Here is a 15,436-nt window from a genome sequence, read left to right as displayed (position 1 = left end):
TAATAAATATACGTCACACGTTTCAGTACTCAAATGTATATTTTACTTTGGAGATATTCGTGTGCCTGCTTATAATCATTTTAGGTATGTATGTGAAATTATTCGGGAGGAGGTAGATTATTTTATATCAGGAATTATAGTTCGGAAACTGAAGCAAATAAAAATTAAAAAATTATATGAGAATCTTTACATATTGGATTATTTGAAAATTTGAATTTGAAAATACTGAAACATTTGAGAATTTGAAAATAAAAAATTGCCTGTACTGAGAATATAAAAGGGCCACTACCTGAAACAAGAAACTTTTTCATTGACATTCGTGTTCTGAGCTCCAATTCTACATTATGAATTTGTATTTCATTACAGTCTCGTTTTGTTAAATTTAAATTCTATGTAATAACGTGTACATAAGTCTTTCTTCGCAAGCAAAAATAAAGGGTTCAAAAAGAATAACCATCCTCAACTTGATCACTATGCGTATAATAATTTCAATCTCGATTGAAAGACAAAGTGTAATCATAGAAAAAAATTTGAGAATGAACCAACTTCTGTGAAAGTCCCTCCCCTTTTCACTCTTCCCTTTCTCCCCCTGGGCCAAGTCTCGTTAATTAAGCCGTGCAGAGGTTACAATGACGTATCGGAGATATCCAGCGTTTGAACTTTGATGAGAACGATGTCCGTATAGGGGTGGTTAATGCGGTGACACGCACTGGGACACCCCTGGAGGGAGTGGCCCGACCCAGCCATTCTGGTCATTGCTCAGTCGATAATTACTTACCCCCGGCTTAATGTGGGAAGCTCATCAAACTGCCTGTGAAATATCGTTTTCACGCGCACATATGCGCCTGGATCAACGACGTAACGTTGGGACGGGACACGTATTATGGATACCGCCACTCCGAAATTTATCATGTTTGACCGCGAAGGGTGCGCGTCGTCAATGAAAGTCCATGATCCGTCAAGGACGAGCATATCCTGAAGATATAATCGCTGAAATTTCCTGCACCCGCTATTGATTTTCAGGGAGCTTCGTAATTATTTTCAGCGTCAAACGTTATTTGAAAGAAGAAGAAGAATTAAATGTCTGTACACGGACAAATTTATTCAAATACTGAAATAAGCAGTCAGATTTTCATGGGTAATTGTTCATACAATAAGTATTTATACATAAGTTTATATATAAGTGTTGTACATATAACATTTTCGCTAAGGAAAAAGTTGTTTCAAATCATCCCCCGAATTACCCCTTTTAAGGAACTCCAACATTTTTGGGACACCCTGTATATATTTTAACTATTTGTTTCTTTTCTGTTTTAGATGCATAAAATGGACGTACCCGTGACTCTTGGCTCTATACACCTGTAAGTACAATGTCCACAATAATATACACAAAATTATGAATACATAAAAGCAGAATTTTCAAAAACAGATTTACCTTAGTATATTGAATGCCAGCTGAGATCTCATTCAAACCAAAACTGTTTCGCATTAATATTTAAAAAATCTACCTAAAATTGCTATCGCTAAAATTCCGTCATGCTTCAGCTGTCGCGCCTCGAAAAGTCGAAAAATTGTATCCAGAACGCAACAAGCGATTTGCAATTACCGCGCAAACGCGAAAGCATGCAACGACCGGGGAAAAGAGAGATTCCATTATCAAGTAACCAGCAACCGTTACGCATTTTACAATAAAGAAATCGGCGTGCCAATGGGTTAAGGGAAGAATGGAAAGAGGGAGCGGCGGGGACATAGTCGAGCGGAAGCCACGAAAAAGAAGTGGAAAAGAACGAAATAAGCACACCGGCAACAGAATTTTATTTACGATGAACGATTCGTAGATAGAGAGTCTACCTCCTGTTCCCTTCTCCCTTCGAAGGGAATGGGGCAGAGGTAGGAAGATGAGGGTTTCCGGGCTTTTTCAATTACAGACACAAAGTTACGTTGCAGATTGATATCGGCCGAACCAGTCTGGCTTTAAAACTAGCCCGGGAAATAATTAAGGATTCGTGAAATTAAAAGTCTATCCTTAACAACATCAGCATAATTGCGCCGATTCTCTTATGCTTCCCACCCTCGAGACCCCCCCTTTTCACCTGCTAGCTCGAATATTTCCTTCGTCTCTCTTTCTCTTCTTCACTCCTCTTTCCACGGGCATTAAAACTCGATGAAAGGGATCCTCTGGCCGTGAGCCACTCCCGACGGCAGCTTATACCCTTAATTAATAACCCAATTGCATCTGGGAACGATACATAGCCTGATGGCCACGCTTCCTCCTTTCTTCGAGAAGAGCTTCCGTTGCCAGACGATGGACTCCTTGCGTTCGCTTGCTTCCCCGTCGCTTCAGACGTATTTCCTTCATTCTTGCCACGATTTCGTAAACTGAGGGCTAGGATGAAACGAAATATCTGTGGTTGCAAGCTGAAACGATATAAATCGCATATTTCAAGTTTTTAAATATTCAACAAAATTTTCATTTTTCTGATGGCAATTTTATTATACAGTACTTTACATTGGAATAATCGTGAGAAAAATCCATGATCAGAAGATAATGGAGAACCTGACTTGGTTTCTAGAAAATATTATATTCGAATGAATGAAGAACAGAAACTAGGTAAATGCACTCGGTGTATACATTCGATAGTTCGGCGATGCCGTAAATAAACGTCGGAAAAATGAAGGTGAACGGTGTGCCACTGTCGTAAAATGAGTTTCGACGTCTTTCTTATTGATCAGCCGCGATTTCTATTCACGGATCTCTTATTCCCTCTGAGGAACGTAGAGGTCGTTTGCGTGATCGTTGAAAGTCGACAAAGTTTTATTGCTCGTAGAGTCCTACGTGATAGGAATGAAAATCGTTGCGCTTCGATCGTGCTCGTGAAATAGAGAAAGGCAGTATAAAATGGAGCAATTATCTCGAGACAAATTTATAGTTGCCAACACCTTGAAAAAGAACGAGAAACCGACACAGAGATGCGATGGAAAATTTATATCATTTCAAATGTAAATAGAGAAACATTTATTCGAATAGACGGAACGTTTTCGAACAAGCGGAAAAAATTTTCACTGCATTCTCGTTCGATGAAAGGAATCATGTCGTGGTTGATTGTTTTTCCCGTGCAACGTGAAATATAATTTCGCGTCGTAAAAGTGCAACAGTGGAACAACATCGCCACGCATCCGTAAGGGCAAAATTTCAAAATGCAATTAATGCATTGAAATGCAATTAACGGGCTAGGGTGAACGACTTGTCTATTCAATTACCTTGTCGAGAGGTAACCAACCTGCATCTTCTACTGCATTCTCCAATGCATTATGCACTTAGAGGAGCGACCGATGCCGCGCAAGAGCCACCGATTTTCTTCGACGCACTTGGGGACTGGCATGCGCTTCTATCGGCGTATTTTGAAGCCCTGTGCCGAGGAAATTCAATATCATCGGTGTCCTCCGTGACAAAAGCCTGTTGGCTGGTCCTTTTGCGTCGAACGACTCTCATAAACAAGCCCTGTTATATAGGGGAAACGAACATTTCCTCCCCCTCGACTACTATGTCCTGATTTTAGTATTTTTCAACGGGGACAAGTGAACTTTTATCTGATTTCGCATAAACGTGCCGAAGCTTGACTTGCAATATTTACTTAAAACACGTAGAGTAGGTAGGTTGAATATTTTCTAATATTTATGAAATTATAGGTAGTATCAACATATAGATAAGATAAATTGACTTGTTTTCTCAGATACAGAATTTAAAAAGTGTTTGGCAGTAAAAATGATGATATCAGTGCTATCTATAGTAACTCAAGTATTTATTAAGTTCGTTGATAAAAATACTTATCTGATTGCTTACGTAAATCGTTTGTAGCAGAATCAAAGAGATTAGAAAACAATGAAATGTAGAAACTGATAACATCGCAAAATATACAGCTTTCTTTCAAGAATACATGTGAATCAATGTATGAGACAGATTTGTGAACGAACACGTGCCCATTTTGGCACACTAACGCGTAGAAGTAGCTCATTTCTGCATGAGGAAAACTAGAATGACAAAGACGAGGAAGCACAATAGGTGCAGACTCTGTAGATAGCCGATGACAGTACAAAGTCAGAGGGTCATCCACGGAGTCCTTATCGTAAGAATACAACTGGTATTGCGTAAGCAGCTTGATCTGTCGAACCCTTGAAATCGAAGAAGATTGTAACTGTAGGGGATAGCTGTTGCCTTCGAGGCGTGCTTCGCTGACGACTCGCTTTATTACATCGCCTTCCTCTTGTTCCAGAATTCGCTCGACGCAGCGACACCTTCGACCTCTCTCACCTCCGTCCATCCATGTTCTTTATTTTTCTCTTGCTGCTTTCCATCGTCAGTGGAATCTTACGTTTCAAATCGATAGACACTTTTATGCGATTCTGTATAGCCAAGAACTCTAGCTTCAGCCTACAATGACTCACAGGTTTGTTCATATGTAGTCGAAGAGTTCATTCTTTGTGAAATCTATTGTAGGGTAATTTTTGTCCCTTCTGCCTTCTTTCTGGTACTTGCGTTTAAGTTTTATTCAGTTTTCTTGATTTTAATACAAGAAGTAATGTATCTTTAGAATTTGAACATGTGGATTTAATAATTCTTTGTAAAAAAAATTCGTGCATCACTGTGAATTTTATATAAAGTAAAATCGTTTCGATTTTTGGATATTTTTAAAATCCCACTTTGCAGTTCACAACGTTCGAGGCAGTTAACAAATCATTCCTCATCTTCTTTGACTTTACATCTATTGTACTTGCTACGGGTACTTTTTCTTCATATTTTCAGTGACAAAGAGTACGATTCTTTCTATACCTGTATTTCCATTGCGTCTAGTTTTTCTTTCGGTTACTGTTTGTGTAACAACTACAAGTACTTCAATTTATTTTCAGGCCTCTTTTCTCCGTGCATTGTATTTCGAATTCACGGCACCTTTGGTACAATCTTAGTGCGTAAATGACTTGGAAACAGTTTGAAACTTTATGCCATTCTTTGTTCTTTTACTGTACTTTCTTCACCAGTTTACCTGAGAAAAATATTGTTATAACAAGTGCTAAGAAATTGAGGTCCATATGATAGTCATAAAAATGAACAAAAATCTATCTGACTAATAATGGATTCATAGAAACAGTAGTACTGGTTTTTGCCAGTATTGAAATACACAATTTGTGATAGTTTATTCGGTATCGAATTCGGTTTATTGCGCTGGGATGTACATTTATAAAACATTTTCTGTCTGATCTGTGATATTAGTGTAGATTGAATTGTCCTAGCCGTTAGACGTGGAGCCCAGCAAAACCTATTTTTAGCCAATCATGTTTTAGTTTAAAAAATACTTCAATTGAAACATACAAATATTCCAAATTGAACAACGAACGGATGTACATGAAGAGATTAAAGTGGTTCTGAAATTGGATACATAGGTAATACAGAAATTGTCACAAATTCTGGCTCTCTGTTCCTGTCAACCCCAATACACAAGATACATTCAAATAAATTGCGCACAGAATTCTATACAATAGAGTTGTTGAATTTCAAAAACTGACTTCCTTTTTGAAGGAACATTTTTCAAAGATTGCTCTTCGACATCAGACTTACTGAGATAAACGTATTTTTATAATATTTTTAACAGTGTACCAAAGTTACAAGTCTTTGACAAAGTACATAATTCATAGAAATAATAAAATAATATGTATATAATTCATAAAATTATATTTTAATTTTAGCATTAATCGAGAATAAAATAATATTCCAACACATAAAATGTGTCGAAATCTTTGACTGCTTCGGTAGTTCTAGTGTTAAGAAATACAAGATAAAAATTGACAAATTTAATGATCTAACTTTATTAGGCGGTACAGTTTCTGTAACATAGTACAATAATTACGGAATAGTAGGGACATAAAAATCGTTCCACCGTGCCTATAAAAGTTCAGCCCACAGTAACTGTAAAATGCAACTACACTCACACTAAAATAAAAAAAAGGTACGAACATGATACCTAGCTATAAAAGCTAAAAAGTACTCCCTAGTTTACAAACCAAAAATAATACACCACGATTCTCATGGAATATCTCCACACACCCTTTCCAATCCCCTCTCGCAAGTAGTATAAAACTCTCATTATTCAGCCTTCGCTTTAAATCGTCCTACACATGCACCGTATAAGCTCATCCAACTGATCGTCCACATTTTGAAACAGCGAGAATTCCACGACAGGATGAAGAGTGTTGGCGGGGAGCCGGTACAATTCAATCAGTATCGTGTTTACGTACGGGTCTCGAAAATTGGCCCGAATTTTTCGCCGAGCAGACGTCGCTGCCGGCTTTGTTTTCCGTCCGATACGTTGGAAAATTAAGCGGACCATGTTATATCTGATCATTGTACCGTTTTATATTATCTCCCGCTTCGAAACGTTGATTTTTTTTTTCCTCCTCCTCCCAGCTCGGACAGCGATCGCGGGCGGGAACGGCGACAGGGTTTCGGGAGGTGGGAGCGAAGGGTGGCTAGTAATTAAGGGTGAAGGGTAGGTAGGACCAGAGTGGGCGAAGCGTTCCTGGCAATTAATTTTCGCACCGTTTCAGTTTACAACCCCCCCTCCTCCCTCCCCTCTCCACGCTTCCCTCGATTCTACAGCCTGTGCGGCAGCACAGCCCCTCGCCCTCTAACGCTGCGTTCTCTATCCATCCACGGGGGAGGCACAGGTACAGGAAGGTCGGGGAACGCGAAGGAGTCGGCGTGACGCTTTTCACCGCCGTTTGGGCACGATGGTTTAGGCTTTTGCTCGGTTCAAGTGCTAATACCATGATTAATATGCGACGCCTCGCTTTTCACGGGACCGACAACCTAACCCCCGGCTAAAACCACCCCCATGGCATCTCGTTTCTGCAAAACGCGGCTCACACGCGCCGGAATTCACCCTCCGCTTCGTACGCTCACTTGCCACGCTTCGACGTCCCGGCGAGCTTCATTTTCTTCAGTGTGCATTCGTGTCGTCGGGGATTGTTAATTATTGTGAACGGAGGCGAGGGTGGTTTCGTGGGACGAGCTGGTGGTAGTTGTCTAGGGACAGTGGTGTGATTTTTCTTTTTGAGAGGATACTGCAGTGTTGCTTGGATGGAAGTGTGATAATATATTTATACAAAATATTTTTACAATATTTGAGGGAACTTAGACGTAATATTTCAGCGATTACATTTTTCAGTTTTTGTGGTCTTCCTAGTATTAATAGAGGTATTAATACAAGTGTGTTATTAAATTATTTAGTGTTGTTGTAACAGAAGTAGTTTCGTAAGGGAGGGTCAAAGGGGACCCAGCCTGTCACTAAAGGGTTAAGCAGATTATTTCCTGAGATCATTTTAATACATATGTTCTTCTAAGGGACAGTTTGCAGTAGTTATGTTTCACTTGGTTCTACTGAACAGAATACAAAAATCTAGTAATAATGTTATTTGTCGACTACAGTTCGTATTACGTATATAAATTATCAAACATATTTTCTAATTGTTATAGTATTTCCCAATTCCTATTGATATGTTCCTAACTTTATTCTCTACAGATACGTTCATTACTCAATGAATTCTTTCACTCTCATTCGATGAGTTTCCTCACACATTTCATTACCCAAACTTTGATACTATAATCAATCCTAAACAAAAATAAGGAATTCCAACCACTCGAAAATTCATTAATCCCCGCTCCACGCAAAGAGTAATTGAGCTTCCAATGCTCGAACAGAGATCGCTCTCGAATGGCGGTTAAGTGCAAATTTCTTAGCTCTAAGTACTCGGTAGATATCAAAGCAATCGATAGACTGTTCTTCAAATCAACGGCTCTCGTTTCCAATCTAGTCAATTACTCAAACCCATTCAATTCTGTTGTAGAGAGTTCACGTTCTTGAACTATCATCGAGGAGAATTCCAACTAGAACCAGATGATTGTTGACACTGAATTCTCGCGTTGTGGGTGAGTTTAAAGGATGGTTTCTAGGCAGCCTTGGTAAAATTTTTGCGGTGACTTAACTTCATCCATCGGAACGCGATTATCAGGGCAAGAGGATTTGCGCTAGCGTGAGCTTTGCTGGAGGATTATCGTTGTGTCTGGAAACGTGAGAGCATAAGGGAGACTAGTTTGATCTCTGCATTTCAGTATTTTTAATGCATCGTGAAGTCGAGCATATTTCTACGATTTGACGGATATTTAAAACTTTGGAACCTGGTCGAACTAAATTTTAAAAAGGAACAATAGGTTAACTAAAAGTTCCGAAAACGAGTGATTAAATTATAATTATTTGTTCCGAGCATTTCTCTCGCGAAACTAACGACAGAATATTTTTAAATTTCTGGATGTTAGGTGGTTATAAAAGGTGCGAAAGAGTTCATTAAGCAAAGTGATCAATTACATCCATCACGGAATTCTTAATTATTTTCTGCAAAATATAAGATGATAGATGTTACTCGAGCAACAGATATCTTTGTTTTGATAAATTAACTTTTAAACCTACTGCCTGGACTCGGAATATTAAAGAAGACTGATAAACACTTTTCACAACTCATCCATAAACATTCTACAAGTTCTGGAAACCTATTGCAGCGTCTAGAAAGTTATTAACTTTTCGCGTGTTGGCTAAGTTTTTAATTACACCACAGCTAACGCTACTGCTTCATCTTTTTAGCAGCCAGATGCACGACACGTTCTCTCTTGCGGGTAAAGAACATTTGTGCCATAGTAAATTCATTAATATTTACATTATCTAATTGTCCAATAATCAATTTGCATGTAGAGTGTTTCTTTGCTATAGGCTCATGGTTCACTGGTCAATTTAAAAAGACACAGGTTTTTGAAGTCGATTCATGCACTGATTAATCTGATCTTATTAAAGATGTGAATAACAGCGTATAACGAGAAAATACTCGTATTTAAATAATTTGAACTTATAGAGAACATAGTAACGGGCTAACATCGTAATTAGAGAATCCACTTTCTTAATATTTAATTGAACACAAAAATGTAACGAAATTGTAAGATAATGTGTAATTGTAGACAGTGAAAATTTGGCTCGGAATTTTAAAGAACAAAATAATTGGACCTTATTTCATTAATGGAACAGTAAATCTGAGCGAATTGGAAGAAACATCTAAAATATAATTTTCGAAAAAATGTGGACTCAATACTTTAACTCTAGGATCCAAAAGTATCGTCATGATCTATTTGCGCGATCTACTCCTAAAAAAAGTTCTTGCTCCAATAGCTGCAATAGTAAGGTCCCAAGTCAACTGCGTCTAAGGACTCACCATTATCCATACACTTTAAGAACATCACACCTCCACCATCACGTCCTCAGAATCTCGCGAGACTGCCACCCAAGGTGTCTTCATAGTCCATAAAAGCAAAAACTCTAATCCCAGGAAATATGAATAAACACGTAGCATAGTTAGGTTCCCCCGTTCGCTATTACCTCGCAAACATCGTTAAGAATCCCGGCAACGTTTCGCTGCTCGCTTAATAACAATTATTAACGAAGGTAATCCTCAGATTGGGCGGCGCGCGCTGCAAAGAAAGTCGAGGTCGTGGGAGTTAGTTAGGCGTTACGAGGATTTACGAGAGGTCCTATTTCACACGTCTCTAACCGAGCCACGGGGACTGGCTCGGTGGGGTCAGCAGCTAGGCTGCGAAGGTGTGCAGAAGGTGCGCAGGGGTTGCTGGGGTGTGCAGTAGGGGCGCGGTCGTGTACCAGGGGCAATAGTTTTCAGCTACCAGTAGTCATTTGTAACTGGAAGCCAACCGGGCTGGCTTTATTGCTACCATAAAGATCTCGGCTTCCTCGGTCGACCGCGGGGTCTCTTCGTTCCCTCGTTCCGTCCGTAGGCTGGCGTAGTTAGCGGGGGTGTTGGGTTGTTGCTGTGTCGACGCGATTTATGCAAATTAGCGGCGCGATGACGCGGAAGAAAGACTCCTCTTCTGGGTTGTCGCTGAGCCTCTGATTCGCTGCCCGACTGTTTCCCGTGGTTTCATTAGTTTTATCAGGTGATAGTCCTGAAGTACGATGCAAATGGCCGTCTCTACTTGTAGCTTCATTTACTGGACACCCTGTATCCGGTGGATGCAAGCTAGGCGAGGGAGCTGAGGTTAAACTACTTTCAGTTTCAGCGTGTGCCGGAGTTATGGAACCAATATCACGGAAAAATGTATGCAATATGCGTTGTCGTTATTTATGACGGTGCTGAAAGTGAGATTAATAAAATATTGGGAAGACAGTGTATACCCATCTGAATATGGGTAAGAAATTCTCTTAGAATTCAGTTTTAGTCAGCACAGCTGAAAATAAAAAAAGAAATCTAGAGTTCAGACATTATTAATGTGTATTTTGCTTTATGATATTTTGTATATTTAATTTTCCATTCTACTGTATATCCAAGTAAATGTCTGCTGGATTAATCTTGCAATGCACTTCTTCAAACTAGAATTCACCTGTTATCTTATCTCCTGTGTTTGATTGAAATATTATTTTAAAGTTACTTTTACACATGCCATAGAAAAAATGTCATCTAAATTCCCAAAATCTAAGTTCCCAAATTTTCATAAAAAAGAAACATAAAAATAATGCATCATCTCAAACCCATATCACTTTTTTTATTTTGAGCGATTTCTACTGTATACATATACTACGTATAAAGTATTTTCGGTAGTGTGTATAAATACAATAATTATAAGATTAACGTAAAAGAAGGATACTGTACAAATGCGTTGCTTAGGCGGAAGAAGAAGAAATCTCTCTAATGTCTATATACGCATATAAGCTCGCGCATTACGATTCGTTGGCCAGTAATGAAATTCTGTTTGGCTTTCCATCAACAGCCCGGGGGATTTGGTTTATACCCATCGTATTACGGTGGATGCAAATTGCAAATGCAGTAGTCATCAATTTATGGTATTGCGATGAAGTACTTACGCGTGGAGCTCATAGTTCACTTTGTCTGATCCGCTTATGCCGCTCCTGTCGACATCGTAAACAAGATAACGTTATAATTTTGAAATACCAAGTCACGCAGATTGCGCACTTGCTGATAATGTTAATTTCAGAAATAAGCGGAGTCGTATTACTCAGAAATTGCAGTGGATCCCTGATTTTAACTAACTTCGATAAATCGTTGTAACTAGTAATATTGCACGTACATGTTTATAGAAACAGTGATACTATACTTGTGGGTGACATAAGATAAATTACAGAATCCATAATTTATTGCAAAGGATGTAATTTTCAGTCTCAGAGTTTCATCAATTTCATTATCAATTACGATTTCTAATTTTGGATTTCAGCTACACGTTTTCGCAATTAAAATAGGAATTAGTGATACAAATTGTTATCGATAAATTTTAAGCATTTCCATGACACGAGCTGTTCCCATAAACACTAATTAATTCATTCATTACTAAATATCGAGTCGATCTTAATATGGGTCCCCGTAGCAAGATGGAGGACATTATTAACAAAGTTAAATTGACCGAAGTTCTCGAGTCTGATTACCTGCGTTGTCGCGGACCAAATTTTGTTTGTTCACCGCAACAGGTCGACTTCATATTATTTCATACGAAAGTTTTGTTCACACTCAGCGAGTGGCAGAACGGGGCAATGAATAATTTAAAATGACCAGACAAATTGAGTGCGAATGGGCATAACTCGAATAATATTGTTGTCCACTCGTCATCGACAATCATGGATGGAATTGAATGGAAGATTAAATACAAATAAATGAAAAAATACTATCTATGCTGGGGTGACATATTTAATATATGTCCTTTGCAAAAGGTATAGCAAACTTTAACGTTCATTCAATTTCTCGGTTTTAACAATTCTATTTCTTGAAACTTTGAAATATTATTCTTATAATCCCCGTAACTGACTGAGTCACTCGAATTAAATTTTCTTCCGTTCAGAAAAACTTATGGAGAGTCGGAGAATAATTTTAACATCTTTACAGTGGATTACTTAAAAACATTATTTTTCAAGCGTAATGTGTTTTCTTACGAGGGCACATTGATGTTATTCCTTGTTTAAATATGAAACACGGCAAGATTAAATTTTATACATTTAACCATTACTTCCATTCGCCTCTGTTTCTCTCTTCAATACTTTTTTATCAAAATCGGAGGCATAAAATTTCTGCAGTTGAAAATTTCTATATTATCATGTAGCTACACGACTTTTGGTCATAAAAAAAGAAATAATTTTTTTGGCATTAAGAAATGAAAGAAAATGGAAATTTAATTATTGGAAGTATCATACAATCTCTAACCAAGAATTTGGTACTAAGTGACAAATATTGCAAAAGATTTTCTAATTAATCAAATTTATCTTGTCCAATCAATTCGACATATATGCAATTTTCGATCGTAATATTTTTGGTAATTTCGCTGCACGGACAGATCGCGTGAAAATGTATGGAAATTCCTTGAATTGCGCCCTCAGCTTTTTGCAGGGAGATGGAGACAATTTGCGAGCTTATGTCGTCGCATTCAACCTTTACCAAGTTCGCGACCTCTTCTAGTTGTACATACAACCTGTTGCCTTCATGGCGGAAGGAAATGTTCCTTGTGAGCCGAGCTCGTGAATTTGCGGTGAACTTTACCCTGTGCTGTTCCCATTTAAAGCTTGATTAACGTTAATTAATTAGTACCACATCAGTATTATTAATTCGCCACCGTAATTGAAAGCATAATAGGCCGATTCGAAGAATCTGTATATGAAATTATTTGCTGTCTGATGTCCTTATCAATCATCAAAATTTAATATGTATTAAGTCTCATTTAATGCTAAAGTTTAATTGCACTTTATTATTTGATGTGTAAAATAGAACGTTTTACATATAGAAGTATCAAACTTTACCAAGTTTACTTATATCGTAAATTGAAATTGGTTTATCCACTAAATTGTAAAAAGGTGAAACCTTGTCATTCGAGAAAAGAGTACAATTATTACGAATAACAAGTAATACAAATAAGAAATAAAGATTATTTGTCCTCCTACGAAGCTTAAATCACTTTTTATTTGATTACTATGGTGAACGAAAATTGATTTATCATTACTCTACAGCTATTTCTACAAATTTGTGTTTTTAATAATAAAATATTGTCGTGTTCAATATTTAACAATATAAACTACTTCGAATACTATCTTAAGGAATGGGTAATTGTATCTGTTTTCCGAACCTACTAGAAAAAAAAAACAAAACAGAATTTGCGTCAGGTTGACTTCCAGATACAGAAATATGTTCTACCGATACAGTCCTTCAGAATCACGCAGCAGACAACCAATATTTTCGCATTTTCCTCTTCCACTTATCACAAGTCAAGAGAAACAAAATTATCAATAGAACCGTCCAGACTGTTTTAAAAAAGCATTGGGAATTCGCGAGCGTTGTATTAGAATGAAGAAAATGATCGAGAATGCAGGGGGCGACAATAATTCTCCTAAAAGGGAATTGTGATGGTAGACGCAGGTGACGCGCACGGTAGACAGTATTTTTGACGGTGGGATCGTTTGTCAGGATAGGAGTCTAGCAAGTTGCGATTCGCTGCAGAGGAAGGACGAATCACGCGAAGGCGCCACGGAATGGCGGGACATATTTTAGCAGACAATGCCGAGTCCCCGTATAAATATGTAATAGCAATCTCCTGGGCGGTACATTTTTACCCTTTGCCTTGAAAAACGCCTGGCGCATTACCATTTGTCAAATCTGGTCGAATTAAGCGTTGAACTTTTCTCCGCCGCGACGCGACGCGATATTCTTCGCGATAGATCTACGGAAAATTTACAATGTCACTGACAAATGGATTCGTGCTGCGGTTAGTTACGAAATACTAGTTAGTTATAATTGGATCTTCTCGATGTTATTGACTGAACAAGAAAACGACCCCAACTGTTGGATTATGTAGATAAATGGGTGGTTGGACACTGTCGGTTCTACTTACTGCGTAAAGGGCCGTTTTATTCATTCAAGAATATAAGCATCATTGTGTCGTAACAGTGTATATCTACAGGTCGTCGTATAAAGCAATTGTCTATTGAAATAGAGTTCGCTTAAGGGAGTGGCTTTGTGAGTTTGGCAATGGTACACAGGGTGAGTCTAGTAACTGGGCCAGGGTATACGTAGCTCTGTTCTAGGTGAAGTTAAACAAGTTATTGTTTAAGAAAATTGTTTAAGAAAATTGTTTAAGAAAATTTTGTACTGTACTGTGCAATTTGTACTGCATAATTTGTATAATTGTACTGCATTTTTTCAGACGTGCAGTAATGCAGTAGCAAAATGTAACTGCAATTATCCTTGAAATTGAACCTTATAGTTTTTGCGCATAAATTCTCCTGAGTAATCATTTCTAAATTTAATTCAGCCTTTCGAAGCTATCAATTTTCCTAAGTACTTCCTCATAAGATGATATGAAAAATTGAATATTCATTCCTTGTACTAACGAGTAGTCTAATTAACAGTGTAAAGTCCAAGTAAATAACAATTATATGAGCGATATGAAAAAATTGGATAAAATTTCTCTAAGAATTATACTTAAAATATTCATAACTAAAATTTCTGCAATTTCAACGAAAACAAACTTTTCAAAATTTTCATCCTTTTCCCAGCGTTTTTATCATTATTTTATTTTCGCTGTAACAAAAAATTAATTTCAATATTAGTTTAACCATTCTTACATTCTTATGAACAACATATGAATCTCTAGAATCATTTGTTTACTTTATTTTCTCTCTTTTCGCTTACCCAGATATGGTTCTTTGCAAGTCATCTTATTAACCATGCATATTTAAAGATCGAACCGACCATGTCGATAATCGCAGACCGTTTCTGCAAAACATCAATACTGTTTCAGCGCAAACAACGCGATTTGCATAAAATTAAACAGTTGCAGTGGTGTGGGTGCATTAATTTTAACATTCTGTTGTTACACATATTTTGGAAATACGCTACTGCGTCTTAACTCACAGCGACTCCCATCCCTATGGTCCAGGTGTTTATAATTTGAGAAGGGCCTCGCTTTAATTACCACACTGCGGTGTTTACACGAGCCATAATATTTGATGCAGTAGAGATAGGATCTCGACGTTGACACAAACCACGTATCGTGAGAGAAATATATCAGGCTAGAATGACCCTAACGACAATCGATAACTTCTGCACGACGAGGAAGACCGTGGTTAACATGTTAACATTTTTAATTGTCACGGGAAAATTTGTCATCTGTTATGGAGTTATATATTTTCGGATAGACAATTATTCATGGGGTAAAGTGCGTCTACACTATATATTATATGTATAGAGAGCGGTCACGCTCAATCGTCACCACCGATCGACAGCCATCGACCAAATTTGAAACGTGAATGACAGGTTCAATATAGTAATACAGTAATTA

General features: G+C 37.8%; 1 protein-coding gene across 1 annotated transcript in view; it reads right to left on the bottom strand.

Moving 5' to 3' along the window:
• Window positions 1-2,266: 2,266 nt before the first annotated feature.
• LOC143178795 (membralin-like) overlaps window positions 2,267-15,436 on the bottom strand; it is a 195,717-nt gene continuing 182,547 nt past the window's right edge. Inside the window, exon 13 of the mRNA XM_076377646.1 lies at window positions 2,267-2,418. Within this exon, the coding sequence (XP_076233761.1) occupies window positions 2,387-2,418 (32 nt within the window). The 3' untranslated portion in view covers window positions 2,267-2,386. The remainder of the gene's footprint in view (window positions 2,419-15,436) is intronic.

Source organism: Calliopsis andreniformis, chromosome 5, assembly GCF_051401765.1.
Source record: "Calliopsis andreniformis isolate RMS-2024a chromosome 5, iyCalAndr_principal, whole genome shotgun sequence".
Taxonomy (NCBI): domain Eukaryota; kingdom Metazoa; phylum Arthropoda; class Insecta; order Hymenoptera; family Andrenidae; genus Calliopsis; species Calliopsis andreniformis.
The sequence above is the reverse complement of the archived record's forward strand: the minus strand, read 5'-3'. Positions and strand labels throughout refer to the sequence as shown.